General features: G+C 49.5%; 1 protein-coding gene across 1 annotated transcript; it reads right to left on the reverse strand.

The window, feature by feature from the left end:
- Positions 1-2298: 2298 nt before the first annotated feature.
- On the reverse strand, positions 2299-21603 carry LOC143819622 (heparan sulfate glucosamine 3-O-sulfotransferase 1-like). Its single transcript, XM_077301465.1, has 2 exons — positions 21358-21603; positions 2299-7276 (listed from the first exon to the last, which is right to left on the reverse strand). Exon 2 carries the CDS (start codon positions 7170-7172, stop codon positions 6237-6239), a length of 936 nt encoding a protein of 311 aa, XP_077157580.1. The 5' UTR covers positions 7173-7276; positions 21358-21603; the 3' UTR covers positions 2299-6236.
- Between the last annotated feature and the right edge of the window lie 904 nt (positions 21604-22507).

Consider the following 22507-nt stretch of genomic DNA (forward strand, 5'->3'; position numbering starts at 1 on the left):
CCCTGCCAGCAAATGCTACAATGCAGGGGCTCATGGGAATTGTAGTCCATGGACATCTGGAGGGCCGCAGTTTGACTACCCCTTCTCTGGAGGGTGGGTCCTATGGCACCAGCCTCTGCTGAGGCCCCTCCCCTCCCCACCCCAGGCAACCCTACATATTGCACATCTTGAAAATGTTCCCAGGGATGTCAAACTCCAGGTGGGACCTGGGGATCCCCCAAAATTACAGCCGATCCCCAGACTACAGCGATCGGTTCCCCCAGAGAAAAGGGCTGCTTGGGAGGGGGGACTGGATGGCATTGTGCCCCACTGAGGCCCCTCCCTCCCCAAACATTTATGTAAGTGATAGGTGGGGGAGGGGAATGAGGCTGCCGTGGCAAAACTTATGCATTTGATGCAAAACAGATCTAAATCAGATTTTAATAGAAAATGGAGTTCAGTATTAGATTATATTGAGTGATGAAAGAACACGGAACGAAATAATTGATTTATATGAGGGCTATGTAAACGATAGAAATATGTAAACTTGGGGAAATACAGTAAGTATTTTTGCTGTATTATTTTTCTGCTGTATTATTGATGAGGTAAATGGGTGTGTGAAGATATATTGTGAAATGTCAGCTTAATATTCAGATTTTCATAAATGAAATATGTTGTGTCTTTTTCTTTTCTGTATGCGGTACTTTGTAGTCTCTTTTTCCCCCTCTCTGAATAAATAAAAAGAATAGAAAATACCAGAGGCTGGCGGTCCCATTGTTTCCGTCCCCTCAGCAAATCCTCCAGAACAGTGCTGAGGTCATCTGCCTGCACGCACAGTCCAAAGCAGTGGAAAGTGGGCTGAGCCTGGCCACGCCCCCAGCGGCCCTGCTTGCCTGGCCAAAAACAGCTTCTGCCCACAGCACTGTGGTTGGGGGCCGCCTATCTTGTACCTCACAAAGAGCGAGCCGGAGTCGCTGGCCGTGGGTGGGACTGGCTTCGGTTGGCAATGACTTCCGTGCTTCATGTCCCCCGTCCCCTTTTGAGTGCCATGGGTCTACCCTGCTGAGAATTGGGGGACTTCCTCTTGCCTACGTGGATGTTCAGGAGCATCCAGAGAATCCTTTGAATGACCTACTGCTGGTAAGACAAGGTGAAGTACTCTGTGACGTACCATAATTCCATTGTAGCCCCTTAAATCAGGGGTAGTCAACCTGTGGTCCTCCAGATGTCCATGGACTACAATTCCCATGAGGCTCTGCCAGCATTCACTTTGTGACGTACCATAAAATTCCATTGTAACTCCTTAAACTAGGGATAGTCAAACTGCGGCCCTCCAGATGTCCATGGACTACAGTTCCCATGAGCCTCATTCCCATTTGCTGACAGGGGCTCATGGGAATTGTAGTCCATGGACATCTGGAGGGCCGCAGTTTGACTACCCCTGCCTTAAACCATCCCAGTAACACACACTGAAAACTGCAGAAGCTCCCTGGAATTCAGCCAGGACACCTTGCTAGGCTGTAGGGAACAGAGGCGGGTGACCCCAGCAACTTAAAATGGGGCACAGATATCCAAGCCTGTTTCTTAAAAATGGGAAATAATGTGGGTTTTTTTTTCAGAATTAAAAATTGTAGCTTCCTTTGTGCTCCTAATTCCAGAGATGTTTAGGGTCCGAATCCTGCTCTACGCCCCTCCCCAACCGCCACGCCTTCACAAGGCTCTGTGCCCTGCCCTGCTGATCCCTTCATCAAGAATTTACTTGGCTGTGATATTTTGGGTGGCCTTTCTGCGAGGTCTCTTTGCGCCCCTCCCTGCTATGGCAACACCCCAAGTACCAGTCAAAAAAGGCCTTCATGACACACCCTGGGTTTCTTCTGAGGCTCCTCTGTCACTGCTGGAAAGGTCAGTAGAAAGTGGGGCTGGAAAGGAACGGTAATAGATTATAGATTGTCAGATAAACGCCCTGAAATAACTTGCCAGAGTTGCCAGAATTGCATGGAAGGCAATCAAAACAAGGAAGAGCTGGGTGAATTTAGAGCAACTTAGATATAGTCTCGATTGCTTGAGATAATGTTTGTGAATTTTAAAATGTAATTTTGTTGATTCTTTTAGCTGGAATGTTTTAAATTTAAAACTATTTTAATTACCAATGAATACTTTATGTACATTGTAATTTGATTACTGGTCTAGCACTGTAATAAAAACTATGTTATGTTATGTAATAGATTATAATCCAGAAAACCTTTTGAAGGGGACTATGAGAAAGTTTATGAAATAAAGTAGGATTGCAGAGTCTAGATACGCCAAGCACCAGAATGCTTAGAAGAGTAAAATAGTTTTATTGTGAAGAGAAACAACTTTGTATAGAAAGTGAGGAGACAGTCCTAACTAAATGTCTAACTATTCTGTTCTCTTTATTCAGTCTCTTGTGTTCTGGAGGCAAGCAGGGAGGAAGTGCACTCTAAGGAGCAGGAAGTCTCCCAGTGAGCCAACCCAGACACTAGAGGAGACGATATGAAAAATACCAGGAAGTTGCTAACCTGAATATGCTAATGACACATCTCCCCCAATGCCCCTTTAGGATCTCTGTCATTCATTTAATAACATACCGCCTGTTCCTGCATGCAAGTTCAGGGGGGTTCACAACATGCATCGCATGTACTTCTTCTATAAATCACGTTCAAAACATTATTAAAAGTTATGGTGCTCTATTACATGTGCCCAATCCATTGATCCACCTCTTCATCCATTTAATGGGGTGCTAACTCCGTGAAGGGAAACCTGGAGATGGAGGAAGATTTTATTAGGTGCGAGTTTTTTTTGTGTGGCCTCAATTCAGCCTGACGGAAGAATGCCATTTTGCAGGCTGTGCAAAACTTAGGTAGTTCTGTCAGGGCCTGAGTGTCCACTGATAGCTCATTCCACCAGGCTGGGGCCATGATTTAAAAGGCCCCGGCCCTGTTTGAGGCCAGATGCACTTCCTTTGGGCCGGGGATCACCAAGAAGTTGGTATCAGAAGATCTTAAGTTCTTTCTGGGACATACTGTGAGAGGTGGGCACAGATACACAGGGCCCAGACCAAAGAGGGCCTTGAAAGTTAAAACCAACACCTTAAACTGGATTTGGAATTCAACCAGGAACCAATGCAGCTATTGGAGGGTAGATCCTCCAGATCTTCCGTTGTGTGGTCTATAGCCGCTGGTACAGCGGGTGGGGGTCGGACGGAAGATCCGGAGGAGGAAGCTGCGCAGCAACATCACGGCGGCAACGTCCGGTGCAGCCAGGGGCGACAGCCGAAGAGACGGCAATGCGGAGCAAACGGGATGGAGTGCAGAGCGGGGCTTCCTGGACCCGGACCGTTAAGCAGGCTGCTGTGCCAGAAGCGCCCGACAACCGGGCTGCCTAGGGCACGCACAGGAGCAGACAACACGTATGCCGGTTGCGTTCAGTGTGTCCAGGCTGCTGGAAATCGAAGGGGGGCAAGCCAGCAGATGCAGAGGGCAAGGGAGGGCACAGAGGCCCGTAGCAGTCAAGGGGCCAGAGACCGCAGGATGGAGTGCAGGGCAGCCGCGGTGGCAGCCGCCCTCCCCGGTTATGCATACTCTCCGGCGCTGCGTTTGGTTGTGTCTTGGCCGGGCGGCAGGCTTCACTTTCTTCCGCGTTGCCCTAACACGGGTTTTTCAGCGGCCTGCATCGAACCTGTGCTCGGCCTCTGCTGGTGGCATGCATCATTGGGGATTTCCACTGCCATCATTCCAGCTCTGAGGCAGACCTTCCCCTCCGTGCATAATGGGTCATAGTGAGGACTCGCACAGCCACATTTTGTGCCAGCTGCAGTTTCCGGGTCCAGGTTTAAGGGTTGACCCACATACAGTGCGTTACAGTAATCTAACAATCACACCTGGAAGTGACCGTCACATGAATAGGTTGGACACTTCAGTGTGCTTCGGACGCTTCGGTGATCATGGAAGCCCAAAGTGGCCAGTGCGAAACAAATGAAGCACGCCGAAGCGCCCAAGCCACTATGTTTCCCAGGGTCAGGTAGGGTGCTAGTAGCTTCGTCTGATGTGCTACCTTTTTGCTCTGAGCCTCCATTATACGGAGGCATCGAAGATCAATCCCAAGTTCCTGATGCTGCCTGACGTTGTTGGCTGTCCTCTGTCAAGGCAGGGAAGACCTGCTTCCTCTCCCTGTCCTTTCCTCTCCAGCCAAGGGCCTCCATCTTCTTGGGTTTGAACTGAAGCCATTCTGTCACAGTCTTCAGACGCCCAGGATGTATCTGGCCATATGCTTTTGAATCAGGCACACTATTGACCTTGCATAGTTCAACAATTGCTGCCACTGCACTTGACCAAGGAGCCATGGGTGAGCCAGCCTACACATGAATTACAAAGCACTTCCCACCTACTGGAACGGCATTCTCTCCCTCATTTGTTCACTGTGTTTTCCTGTCAAATGAGGCACATTTCTTATTTGCAACACTCCATTGCTGAAGTGATTCCAAGTGATCCTTTGGCGCACGCATGTATGTGTGCGCACAGACACATAAGATGCTCTGCTTCCAGAAATAAGACCTGTGCATAGACCAGCCTCTCTCAACCATTTTTCAGTCAAGAAAGCCCTGAAATATCCTTCAGGTTTCGAGAAACACCAGAAGTGGTGTGATTGTGCAGAATATGGCTAGAAAGCATAGCTGTGTACATGCCCACCAGGTGCCTGTCCCCTTCCCACCCCCTCCAGGCCCACCACTGGCATATCACCTGATAAATGTTAACAAAGATTAAAAATATATCAAAATCAATTAACTCCCACCCATTCAGGAAACCCAGGGTTCCATGAAACCCTGGTGTAGACCATCGATAGCCTGCGATGGTGCAGCTGAGCCGTACAGTGTGGTGCTAGCACCATTATTAAGTAGCAAGGGCAGCACAATCTCCTGGCAGTCCAGACATTCACATAAGAGCACAAGCATGCCTCCCCACTATCGGCGCCATCAAAGACACTTATAGGACTTCATTTTTATCACCTGCTCTTGCCTCCTCAATTCCATGTTAATTTTTCACTGTGTTTCCTCATAATGACCCAAAAGACGAGACTTACTTGGCTCATGAGCCAAATCCAGGCCCAGCTTCTACTATACTGAGGGCTGTCTACTATGGATTGGGAAATTTTTGAAGATCTGAGGATGGAGTCTTAGGGAGGGACCCTAGCAGAGTATAAACTGCCCTTTTCCCCCAGGGGAATAATTCTTGTGCATCCGCCAGGGTGTGGGATCCCGTCCCCACCCGCCAATCAGCAAGGTGGCAAGAAGACTCAGCAATGGTGTGGGGAGGCTGAAGGTGGCAATGCAGAAGCATCACTGGATGGCCCCTTCCCACTCTAGGGTTCTGAGTGTCTACTCCAGCAGTGGAAGGGTGATCCTGCACTGAGCAGGGGGTGGGACTAGGTGGCCTGCATGGCCCCTTCCCACTCTAGGATTCCAGGAGTCTAGTTCAGCAGTGGAATCGAGCGGGGGGGGGGGGTAGATTGCCTGTGTGGCTCCTTTCCAACTCTATGGTTCTAGTCCAACCCCCTGCTCAAAGCAGGGCCAGCCTAAACCTTCCACGATTTTTTGCCTTGAGCAGCAGTGAGGCTCATCAGCACCCCTCTTGGCTTAAATGCTTTTGGGATGGACGGAGCCAGCTGTTTCTTAAGTTAGGAAGTCACGTTATGGAAAATTCTAAACTTTGCAAGGCTCACAAAAAAATATTACTGCAATAATATTATTATTATTTGATTATTGCAAAATGGTCCCAAAACAGTGAAAAAAATCAATTTCATCAAACTAGTTAAGTGATATTTTAAACTAAAGTGTTCTTAGAATAAACACGCTCAACTGAAGATTGCATACGGCTTCAGAAAGACATTGGAATTCCAGGGGAAGCAGATGATACATTGTTAAGATTATATAATATTGTATATGTATTTTGTATATACACATACACAGAAAAACCAGACTCTCTAGAGACTTCGTCCCACGCATTAGTTTGTTTCTTCATATAGACCATAATATGTGGTGTTAACAACCATGAAAAACATTACAAATGTTTTTTTTTTAACAAGTAGAAAAATATTACTAGTTTATATGGAAATTATTAATCTAATACTGTACAGAAGTTAAGTGTGGATTTTACAAATAAATTATCGCTTCCGTGACCTCTCCAATGCACCTGGAGCATTTTGGGCTCCACAAAAGCTTCTCTGACCAACCCCCCTATTTAGTGCCAGTCGAACGTTCTGCCCACGAGCTCAAAGAACTTCCGATTCGGTTCATGGAAATATCTCTGCAGTTTTTCAAGCAAAACCGGATCGACTTTTGGGTGCGCTCTTCCTTTTGACTCGTGTAAGCACCGGTCCCTCCCACTGTCTCTTAGGCAGTAAAAACCTTTCGTTTTATTGAAGTAAAAGTTTGAAGCATTTATCTGAGGCGTCAACCTCAAAAACCTTTCTACCTTTACTATTTCTGGGAAGGGATCTTTGATCAGCTTGTCGCCATCGACAATGTGAATGTGATTCAGAGGGAAATACTTCAACCAGTTTTGCATGTGAACGTAATACAAGCTCCGGTTTATTGCCTTGTAGTTCACGTTGAGTTCTCCGTCTTTAACCAGGAACTCTTCGATGGAGGGATACGGCTTATGTTTTTGCAAGTGGTTAAAGAACACTTGTGTGTAGTCCGACAACACTCTCTCGGTGGGGTCCCGCAAAATAAGCAGCAGTCTTATGAGCTTATTCATGCTGTGAACTCTTTCAGGCACTTCAGGGGAGGTGAAATAGGCTGGGGTTTTCTCTACCGTGGTCTGGTGCGGGTAAGAGAACGGCATTTGGTTAGCGTACCACTGCAATCCATTTCTGAAATGCTCGTCCCAGTCGAAAAAATGGACTTCACTCTCTGCCGCTGCTACGTCTGGGTGGAGGCTCAGCATCTCCAGCAGGGCCCGGGTCCCCCCTTTCCGGACACCAATGATGACCGTCTGCGGGAGGTGCTGGAAGGTCCCATTTGGGCGGACGGTTTCTTTGAAGTCGTTCTTCTTAAAGGGCTCCTTCTGAGCCGGCTGTGCTGCAGCTTCGCCCTTAGAGCCGACCGTTGGTCTTGAAGTCACCGCCGGAGGCTGGACAATAAGCAAGGCCGCTCCCAGGAAAACCATGGCCATGGCGGATGCCCAGAGGCGTCTGTCACAGAGCCAGCAAAGGAGACATGGGGGAAGCACCAAGAGCTCTCGGTGAGCAAAGGTATCTCCCTTCAACAGATTGTTCACTAGGAATGCAAAGGAAAAGGAGAGTCAGAAATGTCTCTTCAGCTTACGAATGCAGAGAAACATATTTTGTATCGTGTCCATGATGTCTTTGCACCCCCGGGTGAAAGAATATAGACTTGTAATTTTACAACAGCAACATTCCACGTAACGATGTCACCCTACTCATCATCTGCAGTCCAACACCCAGAGTAATGTTCCCTGGCAAATGACACTGGAAATGGCTGTTTAGCCCACCACCCTCAAATAATCCACGTGCTGCAACCCTTCCCACCCCCCTTTCCTCTACTACACAGTGAAAAGGAGCAGAATGCATGCATAGCCCAGTGAAGAAGCTGCTCAACTACTATCCCTCTAAATCAGGGTAGTCAAACTGCGGCCCTCCAGATGTCCATGGACTACAATTCCCATGAGCCCCTTTCATTGTAGTCCATGCTGCAGTTTGAAAACCCCTGCTCTAAATCAATGGAACTGGAAAGGAGCCAACTGACCCCCACAAAGGTACTTTGAGACTCTTTCGGGTAGAGAAAAGTGGCATCTAAGAACCGACTTTCCCCACTTTCCGGTCTTCTTGTCTCTGTTTCCTGGCACTTTATTTCTGCTTACAGAAGTATTTAAAGTATCATGATGTTGCTTTGGTTTCTGTGCTTCTAGGACTGTTTCTTGCCATGGCTCCTTCTTTAGTAGTCTGACTGTTCTACATTCTCTGTTTTGATGTTATTGCTGGACAGCTGGGCACAGAAAAGGAAAGCAAGACGTGGAGGGCTTCTAGAAATTAAAAGAAATAACCAGAAATAGAAATTAAATTCCCAAGAGTGCCGGCTTCATGACTGCTGTTGGTGACTTGGTGTGCTAATCAGTCAGCTGCTCATTCCCTAGCATAAATGGCAAAAAGAGACAGATGGATTGCAGCAACAGTACAAAATCCACGGAAATTGTTCCATGCATCAGAGTCTGAGTTCGCAAACATTCTTGATGATATGATCATACTACTCATCCACCATTTTTTTCTTCAACCAAAGAACAGGAGTTGGGACTCTGTTGTGGGGAAATAAAAGGCGATTGTAAGCCACTTTGAGACTCTTTCGGGTAGAGAAAAGTGGCATCTAAGAACCGACTCTTCTTCTTCTTCAGTAATCTCAGGGCTCTCTCAGCCTCACCTCCCTCACAGGGTGTCTGTTGTGGGGCTAGGAAAGGGAAGGCGAATGTAAGCCGCTTTGAGACTCCTTCGGGTAGAGATAAGTGGAATATAAGAATCAACTCTTCTTCTTCAGTAATATCAGGGCTCTCTCAGCCTCCCCTCCCTCACAGGGTGTCTGTTGTGGGGAGAGGAAAGGGAAGGCGAATGTAAGCCGCTTTGAGACTCTTTCGGGTAGAGAAAAGTGGCATCTAAGAACCAACTCTTCTTCTTCAGTAATCTCAGGGCTCTCTCAGCCTCCCCTCCCTCACAGGGTGTCTGTTGTGGGGAGAGGAAAGGGAAGGCAAATGTAAGCCGCTTTGAGACTCTTTCGGGTAGAGAAAAGTGGCATCTAAGAACCAACTCTTCTTCTTCAGTAATCTCAGGGCTCTCTCAGCCTCCCCACCTCACAGGGTGTCTGTTCTGGGGAGAGGAAAGGGAAGGCAAATGTAAGCTGCTTTGAGACTCCTTCGGGTAGAGAAAAGTGGCATATAAGAATCAACTCTTCTTCTTCAGTAATCTCAGGGCTCTCTCAGCCTCCCCTCCCTCGCAGGGTGTCTGTTGTGGGGAGAGGAAAGGGAAGGCCATGGTGGAGGCCCAGAGGCTTCTTCTTGAACATCGTTGACCTCCTTCTCCTCCACCCCCCCTTTTTAGGAAGGGGGGGTAGGAAGGGGATCTTATTATTGTGCTGCCATGTTGTGACATTTTAAAGTCTTTTAATGGGAGTTTTAATGTGGTTTTAAGACACTGTAACCCGCCACGAGCCATTTGGGAGTGGCGGGAAATAAATCGAAATAATAATAATAATAATAATAATAATAATAATAATAATAATAATAATAATAATAATAATAATAATAATAATAATAATAATGGAGAATGTACGCCGCTTGGAGACTCCTTTGGGTAGAGAAAAGCGGCATAGAACCCCCCACCCCCTCCCTCCCTCCTCTTCTTCTAGTAGTATCAGTTAGATCCAGATGGGTAGCTGTGTTGGTCTGAAGCAGGAGAACAAAGTTTGCATCCAGGGGCCAACAAAGGTTTACTCTGGGTAGAAGCTTTGGTGTGTGCATGCTGAAGAAGTGCATGCACGCGAACGCTCATACCTTGAGCAAAACTCAGAACCCACAGATCTGTGCCACGAAGAGTGGGGCTTACTCTGGTGGAAGGTGCTGGTGCTGGACAAGGGCTCCAGCAGCCGCAGATCCAATTTATTAGGTTTTTATTCTCACTGATAAATCAGCAAATCAAAATAAAATACACTGGTTAAGTTGTAATATGAAGTATAAGTCCTTCGTGCCCTAAGTGACAGCATTTTCTTAATTTGTTCTTTGGCTCCCTCATATTGATTAGCAGAATTAGTGGCCCTTATTTATTCGGGGGGATTCCTTGCAGTCCTCACCACTACTAGTCAAACTGTCCTCCCCAAGGCTAATTGACATTGCCAAAAGGTTGCCGCTAAGAAACCCAATTATCTCATAAGTGTAACCTGAAAGAAGCGTCAGGAAGCTTTCATACAGTTTAAAAAGCATTAAATGGCACAGATTAAATCCAGTTTGATCTAGCCTGAGTATTAGAGATTTCTTTTCTTTAAAAAGAGAGATTATGTGATTGCTCTTTGGCAGGATCCTTGATCTTCTTCTATTATAAAAGAACGTAACAAAGCAACCAGAAAAAGGCACCAAGACAGGAATAATTGTAAGTGTGGATGGGGCCTGCAGAGATGCTGGGGTGAGGGAGAGGATCCCAGGCCTTCTTCTCTGGGGTTCCCACAAACCCCTGAGGCTGGTTGCCCATTATCAGGGACTAAGTGCAGCATTTGATCTCAGTGCAAAGAAGAGTAGGTTTTGGTACTCTGATTTCCTTTACCTGAAGGAGCCTCCAAGTGATCTACAATCACCTTCAGTGGCCTCTAAGCAGGCGAGTCAGGCTGATTTCCCACCTCTCTGCTTGCAGCCAGCTGGGTGACTTTGGGCCAGTAACAGAGCTGTTCTCACAGAGCTGTTCTCTTAGAGCCCTCTTAGCCTCACAGAGTATCTGCTGTATGGAGAGGAAGGGAAAGCTGCTTGGAGACTCCTTCAGTTAGAAAAAAGCAAGGCATAAAAAACCCCAGCTCTTCTTCTCTTCTCCTGGTAACAGGCACCCTGTGAGGGAGGTGGGGCAGAGAGGGTTCTGAGAGGGCAGGGGCTGACCCCAAGTCACCCAGCTGGCTTTGGGGAGGAGGAGTGGGGGAACCCCCTCCCCTGGTTTTCCAGATTAGAGTCTGCTGCCGGGGGTAGTCAACCTGTGGTCCTCTAGATGTCCATGGACTACAATTCCCATGAGCCCCTGCCAGCAGATGCAGGGAATTGTAGTCCATGGACATCTAGAGGACCACAGGTTGACTACCCCTGGTTTGCTTCTGGTTTCTGGCTGATCAGCCTTCCTCAACCTTTTTACTGTTGAGAAACCCCCAAAACATCCTTCAGGCTTTGAGAACCCCAGAAACAAGGTCAGCAGGCCATACCTCCCTGCCAAATCCCCAGAAGTCATGTCATCCCAATATGGCATTATTCTGCTCTGGAAAACATGGGCCTTAAACCAAGTTACGTTTCCCAACTGCATCCCATTTATAAGGAAAGTCTCGTCTGGAATTAGGGGAAGGAGGCCTGGGGCCAGACTTGATTATTTGATTTCCCTAGCATTAAACATCCCCTGGACCAAAGTTCTGATCTCTCATGGTTTAGTACTGGTTGCCTTGGTTACCTTGGATAACTACTCTTTGATTTTTGTCCCAGTTTATTTACCTCCTTCTGCTAGTTGGGCAACCGTGAATCACTATCTTGAATATGATAAATGGCTCAGATGAACAATTAAGGGAGTCCTTCCCAGACACAAGGGCTATTTTAGCAGGAGACTTCAGTGCCAGAACCGGGAGTGACAGTGAAGCCTTGCAGGCGATCCGACTGGGGTTTAGTCCAGAGGAGAACCTTCCCCCTGTGATGAACTCAAGGTCATCCTGGGCTGGGAACAAAGAGGCTTTCCCACCACTGATCACTGTTTAACTCTCTTTCATCCATACAGCTAGTCCTGGCTGGGAGCTTTAAGGAAGTGCTCAGACAGCCAGGGCAGGCTGTGGGAGAAACTGCTGGGCCTATTCCCTTGATAAAAGACTACTGTGGCTAATTAAGATCCTCTGTGGAGGTGCGGGACAACTCTCAGTGGGTTTCAGCATCGATGGAGTGTGTGGGGGGTGGGGGGTGGGGGGTGGGGGGTGGGGGGTGGGGGGGTGAGGAAAGGCTGTCTGCTTGTTCCTTTTTTTCAATTCATACCTAAATGACCTGAAGTCCCATCTTTCTTCTCCAGAGTTTCATGACCCTAGATTAGCTTCAAAAACAAATACCTTTGCTGCTGTTCTTATCTCTTGACCGAGATTGGCCTGAATAGACTTCTGCGATGTTTCTCAAACCACTGCTTAAATGAGGACTGGCAAATAAACCATAACAGATCCCAAATAGGGTTGTGCGTGGCTGTGTCCGAATCGGCCACTGCAGCCAGCACCTCACACAACCCTAATCCCAAATCTTGGCTCTACCCCCCCTCCCTGAAAATGGCACCCTCTGACAAACTCAGATACTGAACAAGCCAGGAATTTCTGCTACCTGGGAACTGTTTTCTCTGCAAAGCTCTCCTGGTCTCACCAGCTCAAGTTTGCTCTGAATACATCTGCTTTTGGGTCAATATCCCTCTTCACCCTCACTGGGGGAGGCAGATATATTCTCAGTGCAATTCAGGTGCTCAATTCCAAAATAATACCCTCTCACTATGAAGGGTCACTGTCTGGATTTTAGTGATCACAGTTTACACATAGGATGATGGGAATACCTTGTTATGTCTCAAATAACTCTCTCAAAGATGAGCTTGGCCAAAAGTCACTGGAAGCTAGAGCAGGGCTCAGCGCTATCAAGCTAAGGATTAGTTTTGCTTCAGAAGCAGGAGGTTTGCTGTCCTTTCTTAAACAAGATGCTTACCCTTCTTGCTGGATGCTCAATGAAGGCAGCTGGGCCTTACAGCTGCAGACAGCTAAGGCAAAAGTCCGTTCGCTTGTCCAGCATCAGCTGACGGAGCTGGGTTACAACACTAGAGTGACTCACCCTCCCAAAGTCTGCTTTGGTGTCTTCTCTGCCATTACACCTGAGACACACAATGGCCCCTCACCCGGTTCCGGTATTCGCTTTAGCTCTCCCTGCTGAAGTCTTACTGGAGAGATTCTGTTGTATTCTCTATCCGGATCAGCTTTGCTCTTGCGGTTGGGGTAAAACTGATACTCTCTCACTATTTGTTTTAACTGCTTTTAGGATGCACTGGATCCCAATCCTCTCCATTTAAACCTTCAAGGGGTTAATGTTCCCTACCTGATGCTCGACGGTGATCCAACCATAACCTACTTGATTGCTAAATTTCTGTCTAATACATTTTCCTTAAGAAATAATTATTCTTTTAATCATTGCTCAAGACCAGGGGTAGTCAAACTGCGGCCCTCCAGATGTCCATGGACTACAATTCCCAGGAGCCCCCTGCCAGCATTCGCTGGCAGGGGGCTCCTGGGAATTGTAGTCCATGGACATCTGGAGGGCCGCAGTTTGACTACCCCTGCTCAAGACCATCTGATCATAGCAGCTCTGGAAAGCAAATGAAGGAAGGCCATGTTTCCCCCCCTCCGAGGAAGAATGGAGCTGCCCTTGGCACCTTGGCTAGTCTGGAGGGCAGAACTGCTGCTTCCATTCCCTGTTCAGAAGGGTTCTCAATCACAACTCACATATTTTGCCTAACTCTCAAAAATGAAGTCAGTGTCTGTCTGCAAAGCCCCCCCCCCCCACATTTGCCTTGTGCCCTGCCCCTGAAGGGCTTATGACTGGGTCCCATGGGCCTCTTCCGCTTTGGACAGCACCATACTCTGTTGCGAGGCATCTTCCCCAGGTGCAAGGCGGAGAAGGAAGAACCCCTGGGGCAGCCGACAATGCCCGGCATGTAAGAAAGACGCCAGCCCACTGGGATGCCACCCTCCAGCTGGGGATCTCCCAGAATAACAGGTCATCTCCAAACTACAAAGATCCGTCCCCCTGGAGGAAATGGACACTGGGGAGGATGGACTTTGGGCACGGTACCCCGCTGCGGTCTCTGCTCTTCCTAAAGGTTCATCCCCAAATCGCCATTCGTTTCCCCACCTGGATCTTGTAACCCTAATCTCCCAAAGGGTTAAAAGCAAGTTCCTGGCTTTAATCCTATCGAGGTCCATGGATCAAAACCACTGTCAGGAGACACTTAACTGGTTTGTAAATCATGCTAACGTTGGGGATCTTGTTCATGAAAGTTCTTTCAAGCAGAACCAGATGCCAGTTCTTGTGGGATCACTTGGCAGTCTCAGCAAGATCTCCCTGACCTCTTATTGAACAATTATGTTCCCCTTCTAAAAGTAGATGGATGGGCTGCCTGCACTTTCACTACAGGTAGGCTATTCCCTCAGGATCACATACTCTGAGTATGAACAGAATATATATCGGACATACATTTTGGGGAACCATGAGATTCTAATTAAAGCACCCCAAAACTCCCCACTCTGCACATGCACTCTCCCCTCCACACAAACACTGTTTGCCACTTGATGCAGATCTTGGTGCAGATCCAGTTTGGCTTAACTGAGTAAGTTTGGTGAATGGAGAATCCCCGTCTAAGTAAAGTGAGCACTGAGGCATTAACTTCCTCTGGGGGGAAAAACCAGCAGTTATCATAGGGAAGGTGTATGCTGGTTTACTGTATAACTACAAAATAAACAAACTATAAAGGCCTTCGTAAAGAAAGAACAGGCTTTTTATTGTTTATTGTCTAGCTTACAAATCCCCATGATGAGGTTTCTATTTAGGGTTGGATCCAATGGATCTGCCCCACTTACACTTTGTGGAGTCGCAACCCAAGATGTTCTTCTGTCGGTGTCAGATGAAAGGGTTAGGGCCATCTGTCGAAAAGATCCGTGGGAGCCAGCCCCAGAAACCCTTATGGCCCCTGGTTCCCTATTCCCCTGGGACAGGGTTAATGTCTAGCCAGGGTTTGTTGGCATGGCACGTTCGCTGCAAAAATGTGCAATTTCTAAATTTAAAACATTCAGGAGCACACTTGCCGACAGAATTCTATTTGCAGCTTTAAAAACCTGCCAGCAAGGAAACAGAACTTGTAGTGCAGCCAAAAAGCATGAAAACACTCCCAGAATGTGTATGTGTCTATAAAGAGAACAATTATTTTTATATACATATAAATGTGCATGTAAAGGCAACTATGAAGGCGCCAATATTTTTGTCAGACAATTTTGCCACTGGCCTATCTGTATTTCCACTTATTTCCTCTTATTCTGCATTTTTACTTCCAGGGGAGCTTGGCTGAGCCTGGCCCCCTTTCGGTTCCCTGCCCTAGCCAGTGGGGTGCTTCCAGGCAGCCCTCAAGAAGCCACGAAGGGGAAAGTGCCCCTCCACCACCACATGCACCACCACGACAGGCAATCTGGGGGAGCCCATCAGGACAGGTCCCATTTCCCTTCCGTGACTAGTCTGGCTGGGCACTCTTCCTTCAGGATTGTAGGCAGGGATTTCTGACACGATCTTTGATGTTCTCACTAAGCTACAACTCCTAAGATCCTTTGGTCAAAGCCGGGGCAATTAAGCAGGTATAAAACTGCTACAGATTTGTGGCCATGACTCTGCACCTCCTTCCATCCATTCCTTAAATAAAGCTGTAGCTGAGGTCAACCTCAATTTATTTCAGCAGGCATGCCTTCAGCCTTCAATCTAACACCTGCAGCTGTGACAGGAAAGTCCGCTGCCGTGAACATGACTGACTCCTCCCAATGGGGTGCGTGCATTGGCCACAGAGAGCTCTCCTTTAGGTAGACAAGGAACATCTCCGCGCCAGAGAGAATGGCATTTGAGCCTGCTGCAGTAAAAAAAAGCAGCGTCCGAAGACTAGCTTCCATTATGACACAAGACTGCTGTCTACAGAAGCTCACGGCGCCACAAGTAGGTCCCTGAAAGGTGCCACAAAACTCATTTTCATGTTTTACATGTGAAGAGTTCCCAGCTCCACACAGACAGGAAGGCATAGGCTTGCGTGCTTCGGCCACTTCGGCGGCCATTCAACCCCGAGGCGGCCAGCTTGAATGGCCACCAAAGCGGCCAAAGGCTTGAAATAAAATCTGGGCTTGCTGCCACCTAGCGTCTGGATTCCTGTTTCGGGAGGAGGTGTTCCAAACCCAGGTGTTAGTCTATTTGCATACAAAAATATAATAATGCAAGAAACACGAGGCAGTTAATAGGCAGTTAATAGGCACTCGTTTATAAGTACCCTAAATAAATATACATCGGATCACAGCCTGCTCTCCCCCCCCCCCCCGTGTATTTGTGATCACAGCCTAAACGAAGCAGTACGGCTCTTCCTAACCTAGAGAAAGCATATAACCATTCCTATGCAAAAGTATATCTTCAAGAAAAACATCTGGGATCTCAAATATGTTCTTATTTCAATTATTTATCATCTGCCTGTGGATTAAGCAATATAAATCAACAGCATGATACATCTATAGGAAACATTGATCGATCAATCAATAGCATAATACATCTAATAAGGAACTTTACAGGACTAGGGATTATAGAAATCTGAAACAAAGCCATCACCGGAACAAAGCGAGGGCATGTTAAGCCATCCCGAATGCAGAAGTACATCAGGGAGAACAGGGTGCATTTTGCCTGGATCAATATGCTGGGAAGCAACCCTTTCCAAAATCCTTTCCAAAAATGCCCTCTTGAACAATTCTGTTTTACACAGTTTGCCAACAAGCCAGGAGGGTGGGAGTCTTCCTGACCTTTCCAGACAAGACATGTAACAGTGTGAGAGCCACCACTGAGAAGGCCACAAGTATCTGATGAGTTGTGTCCGCACACGAAAACGTACACCTTGAATAAAACTTCAAGAAGAGATCCAGAAACTTTCCACTCTTCTTCCCCGGGTCTCAAAAAACTCTCGTTTTGTTATCTGATGATGTTTCCTCTATAACCGATCAAGTAGCACTCTTTGCTCTGGCTGCTGGGAGGCTATGAGCCAAGGAAGCAAAAAGTGTTGGGAACAAAATACATGGCCTCATTAAACTAGGGGCTTCTTGTCTGCCTCGCACTGCATAGAAAACTTTCTGGTGTCTTTGTTTTCATCTGAACTTTGCATTTTATATTGTAGACTAGGGGCAAAGCCCGTATCTAAGAATACAACGGGCGCTAGAGCTTGGCAGTGGGAAGAGGAAGGAGAGGAGTTGAATGTGTGTGTTGTGTGGGAGGTTGTGGTGGCGTGGTGGCAAATGAGGACGTGGGTGTGGAGAGATGGGTGTCAAGAACCTGTGGTGTGGAATGTTCATTGAGTGTGGGAGAGGACTGACATTTGGGAATGGTGGCATAGTGGTTACAGATGAGCTTTCCAGAGCCAGGTCTTCAGGTATGTGAAGGGAAAATCAGACTGGAGACTCTTCTTAGGGGGAGATTACATGGCAACCAATTCCTCCCAGTTCTGCATCATTTCCCTTCTTGTGTGAATTAGGCCACAGACACCGAAATGCCTCTTTGCCCTAATACACATGGGGTAGTCACATTACACAGGTGTCCACCCTGTTCCTTCTTCTCCATTTTTTCATTGTTGATAAATCATTATGTGCCTACATGCTTCTTTCATGGTTGCTCCTTAGAAGCAGTTCACAAACACCTTTTCCATTTGTCTCTCCACAATAGTCAACCTGTGAGGTATGTGGGGCTGTGAGAGGTCTGAGAGAACTGGGAATGGGCCGCAGTGACCCAACAGGCCTCAGGTGTCTCAAAGCATTATCCAATCATCTTCCCTTCTTCTCCCTTTCACTATTTACAGTTTCAGGCTGTAAGAATTTATTTAGATCTTCCTGCACTTTCCAGACTCACAGGACTGATGCTGGTCTGCCTGTCTGCGCCCCAGAATACAAACAGTTGCTGGTAAGGGCTGGCCATAGCCCATAGCCCAGGAGGGACACTCCTGCCCCACTCCCTCCCAACTGCAGGCAAAAATGGCTCCTTTGAAGGCTGGACTCTGAGGCATTGTACGATTTTGAAGTCCCACCTCCAAACCTCCAGGAATATTTCCAACCCAGGGGTAGCCAACCTCCAGGTGGGGCCTGGAGAGCTCCTGGAATTACAGCTCATCTGCAAAGTATAAAGATCAGCTCCCCAGACAAAAAAGGGCTACTTTGGAGAGGGTTGTGGTAGAGAAGAAACATTTAAGGCCTCCCACACAGGTTGTTGTTGTTGAATTGAAAGACTTGAGGCCTACTGCACAGGGTTGTTGTGCAGATGAAAAAGGAGACCAAAAAAACAGTTTCATCTGCAGAATAACGCTGTGCAGTGGCCTCAAATCTGCAGAGAGTTGCAAAGAAGAAAGACACATGGCTTGGCTGTGTCTAACCCCCGGCCAGAGCAGTATTTTAAGTGAGAAGGGGCTTTTCTGTGGCTTCCCTGTCAGCCAACTGGGCTGGCACAACCTGTGTTCTCATCCCCCTTGGCAGCCCTACTGACCTCCTCTCCCTTTGGTGGTCAGGAGCAGACTGGCAGCCATGTCTCCAGATTGCCCCTGGCTGGATGGAGTTTTGGTCTGTCCTGGTGAGGGGCCTGCAGGATCTGGTCACCGGCCCTCCGCTCGTCAGTCCAGGGCCACGGGACCAATTGTTGCCCTTCCTCATCACGGACTGAGCCCACCCCAACACCCTTACTGTTTTATTAAGAGGGAAAAGATTTTGTATTTCTTTTATACCATCGATGTTTAGAGCCAATGGAATAAGTACTGGCCTCGCTGCTGAAATACAGAGACCTGCCCTCCAAAGATTTTGAATCCCCCCTACTTTAAATTAATTGGGGGTTACAACGAATTACAAATACGTCTTATTGATTCTATGGAAATTTGACTATGCAACTCATGGCCTTCTTCGCATTACACCTCCCAAACCCTGGGCTCCCTCTACCCCCAAGTCTCCAACCCCAGAGTTCAGAAAGCAACTTAACAGTAAGAGCAGAACGGCGTCTTCTGAGGCCGGCCTGGGGCTCCCAAGCCACTATGAGCCTCGACCACCCATTTCCCCTCCTCACTGCAGCCCCAAACCTGTGTGTCCTTTGTGAGGTGCAGGGAGGGAAGGAACCATCTGCTCTGCCACAGTAACAGCAGTGAGACGGTAAAGTGACCCCAATTGGGTAATGTACCCAGAAAAGTCAGCAATACATCACAACCACAGCACCCGAGATGCTGGCAGGGGCTCATGGGAATTGTAGTCCATGGACATCTGGAGGGCCACCATTTGACCACTGCTTTAAATGGTGACCAGATCCTGCAGTGCAACGTGATGGTTTTTCAAAAGCCATTCTGTCCACAAACTCAGCCAAGCGCCGAAGGGCCCCTTGAGGGGGGCAGCCCTCATCTGGGCCCCTTCCTGACCTTTGTTTTCTTCGCCTTGCGCTGGCCTGTGTGGCTGCCCACACCAGCTTTTTACATCGTGCCAGCCCACCAGTAAGCACATCCCATTTCGTGCCCTTCTTCGATTGATGAAGAAGCCACAGGGCCTTAGGAGGCGACTTCTCCCGGGGAGCGAAGAAGAACTCCAGCGCAGTCATCTGGACAGAGGCCCAGACAAACGACCGAAGACAGCCTCTTCACAATCGACCACAGCCAAAACGCAACAGTCCCTCTGCTGTCCGTCAGAACAACAAACGAGCCCTTGCCAGGTTTCTCACAGCCAGGTCAGCAACATGCCCCGCTGTGGAGGATATTCTCTTGAGCGTTCAGCAGCACAATCTGACAGGTGGCCGTCTGTGTGGACGACTCCTCTGCCGCGGCTCAGCTTTGACAAAGTACAGAAGGCCGGCCACCCCAGCATGCGGCGGCTACAGGATGCTTCATCCTCAGGGACCGAGGCCAGCATTGGAGGCCACGTGGTTTGGGTGATCCCCAGTCTTCCCAGCATTGCTGAGATCTGGCTGGAGTCACGAGGAAACAATTTGGGTTGCTTCCATTTCATTTCATTTTGCCAGGGCATTAAGTGGATTAAGCCCAAGTTCTGCTGCAGCTGCATTATGCAGCACAAACTCTCCTGGATCAGCTCCCCATTAGTGGCCCGCAGTGCTCGACACTGTGGAAAGTGACCACAATAAAGCCAAGGGTGCCTGGGGTCTGTGGGCAGCCAACACCCTTTCTGCTCTGCATTGTCCAGCTTCAGCTGCCTTCATTCAACGTCCTTTGCCTGGATTCTGGCTCATTAACTTTTGGAGGAAGCCACCTTAATGATTGTCATTATGGGAGACAGCCAGAAACTTCCCAAAGAAAACAGTGGGACAGAAATAGGAATCATAATAAAGGTTGTGTCAGATGTACAAAATGGTTATTTTTTAATAGCCTGTTTCAGTAAAAGTTGCTCTTAACCGAAAGGCAGAAGAATTGCAAGAAAAGGGCGCCAGGTAAGCCAAGATGCAGCCGTGTCCTTTATGTCCCATGGGTCATCTTCACACCAGGGGAAAAGATCTTGAGCCGAAAATCTTCTCCACCACCAGCTTCTCAACCGATAACTGCGCATTCATATAGATTTCATGTTCTCTCCAAGCTGTTGCTGAATTAACTGAACCTCTCTTACTCTTAGTCTTAATTCTGAGTTTTCCTAGAGTTTTTGTTCCCTCTCTCAACGTATTATACCTGACAGAGACAAAACCCATACTATTGGCCACTTTTCCAAGTATACTCCAGTTACATTAAGGTGACCAGATTTCAACATTGGTAAAGCGGGACTTGATTAAAATTTGGTCTATATGGAGCAACAAAAAGTTTCAAAGAACGCATAGAATGCAAAAATAGTATTGTTTTATATATATACACACACACACACACACACACACACACAATTTCAACATAGGTACAATTTGCCAGGTGCCCCCAGATGTCCCTCCCAAAGTGGGACAATCTGGTCACCTTACGTGAGACTCAAGGAAGGTTATCGAAAGAGGGCACAATTTCCCAGAGAGGTCGACGAAGGCTTGACGTTTTCGGCCTGAGAATGCCTTCCAGGGCTTAATGAAGGGGGGGGGGAGGGCAGAGCTCTTGCCAGCTGCACTGGGGATTAATTACTTTTAAAATGTCATTAAAACAGGCGAAAAGCCCCGCTTCGCGTCCCTCTCTCTTCCATGGCAAAGTCTTCTTCGGCGGCCCAGAGAGCCCCGAAGGTTCTGCGGTCCCTGCGGCTTCTGAGCGGGTGGCCTCCCTCGCAGGGCGCGCAGCAGGCCTCCCTTGGGCAGAGGACGCCTCCGCGGAAGCCTTGAGCAGGGCCCGGGGGGGGCAGCTCCTTTCCTCTGCGCGGCCACCCCGGCCTCTGGAGAAGCGCCCTCGTCGCCTGTGCTCTGAAGGCGCGGGAGGGGCCGGCTCTCCCGGTGTCGCGGCTCCTGGGGGCCCCTCGCAGGACGGCGCACCTGCTGGGCTCGCCCCGGGAGCGCCCCCGGAGGGAGAGTTGCCCACTCGGACCCGGGGCAGGCAGCAGGGCGGCCAGGGCGGCCAGGGGGCAGCGGTCAGGCGGGCGACGGCTCAGGGGGGAGCCCAGCGCCACCCCCCCCCACCCCCACCTGCCTACGCCAAGGGACTCGCGCGGCTTCCAAGGAGGGGCGAGCGGGCGGCGGCGGACGGAGCGCAGGCTCTGGCGCTCCCCGGGCGGGACCCCCAAGCCGGGCAGAGGAGGGCGCGTCCGGGCGGCCACGAGAGCCCAGGGGTGGGTGGGGGTGGGTGCGCCCTCCCCCCCCTTCCCTGCTGGCCTCCGCGGCCCCTCCGCTCCCGGCCTCCTGGGCTCACCTGCGCGTGGCGGCGGCGGCGGCGGCGGGCGGCGGCGGCGGCGGCGTTGCCTGCTCGGGCGGGTTGGACGGGCTGTGCCATCTGGCCGGGCCCGGAGCCGAGCGGGAGAAGCGGCGGCGGCGAGCCGGGCGAGGAGTGCCGAGCAGCCGCGGCGGCGGCGGCGGAGCTAATCCCGGCGGGGGGCGGGGGGCGGGCGGGGCCTGGCGGAGGGCGGCCTCCCCCCTCGCCCCGCCCCGCTCCAGGTGGGCCGCCCCGCCCCCGGGGAGAGTGCGATGCGGGCGAAGCGCCTCCGAGGGCCGCCTGGCCGCCGCAGCCACGGAGAGGAGCGAGCGGGCCGCGGGGAGGAGGAGCTGCCGCTCACCGCCCGCCCCCCTGGAGCCCGCCCCCCCGGGCCACAGTCCCGCCCGCCTCCCCCGCGGAGAGCCCCTCGGACCGGCCTCCTCCGCCGCACACAGCCAACTGGGGACCCTGGGCTCGTCACAGCCCTGATCGTCCTGTCGGGCTCTCTCAGCCCCCGCTAGCTCGCAGGGTGTCTGCGGCGGGGAGAGGAAGGGACTCCTTCGCGGAGAGAAAAATGGGGCATGGAACCCAACGCTGCTCCCTCCCTGCAAGAACAGGGCATAGAAGGCAGGGCTTCCCCCCCCCCCCTTGCCTCCTGGCTCTGGGATTGCCCCCTCCCCGCATCTTTCCACCATGTAGGCCAAAGACCTGGTCTGTTATAACGTCTCCATATGCACAGGGCTTTGGATCAGGCATACATTTACCTCCAGCATCACTTTTAATTGGTTTCCGGAATGACTGGCAAGTCATTCCTTTGCTGTTGGCCTGCAGAAGAGCTCTGAGTCTCCCCCAGGGAGACACAAGAATACATGCTGGCCCTGGACATTCCCCACCTTCCTTTGCTAACAGAAACCGAAAAGCAACAGTAACAACTTTTAACGCTGCATGCTTTTGAATCTACAAAACCACATGAAGGGCTGGCAAAAACAGGTACTTGCCTGAAACATCTTACTCCCCTCTTCCCCAAACACCTCTCTCTTTAAATATTTGGTAACTTTGATTAATTATCTTCCTTTACTTATATTCCATCTTTCATCACAATGGGGAACCAAAGTAGCCTCTATCAAGCTCCTTTTATCCTCACAGCAAC

The sequence above is a fragment of the Paroedura picta genome, chromosome 10 (assembly GCF_049243985.1).
Source record: "Paroedura picta isolate Pp20150507F chromosome 10, Ppicta_v3.0, whole genome shotgun sequence".
Lineage (NCBI taxonomy): Eukaryota > Metazoa > Chordata > Lepidosauria > Squamata > Gekkonidae > Paroedura > Paroedura picta.

Excerpts from the sequence above, each read along its gene's own strand:
- LOC143819622 (XM_077301465.1), bottom strand. The coding sequence starts at position 7,172 with ATGGCCATGGTTTTCCTGGGAGCGGCCTTGCTTATTGTCCAGCCTCCG.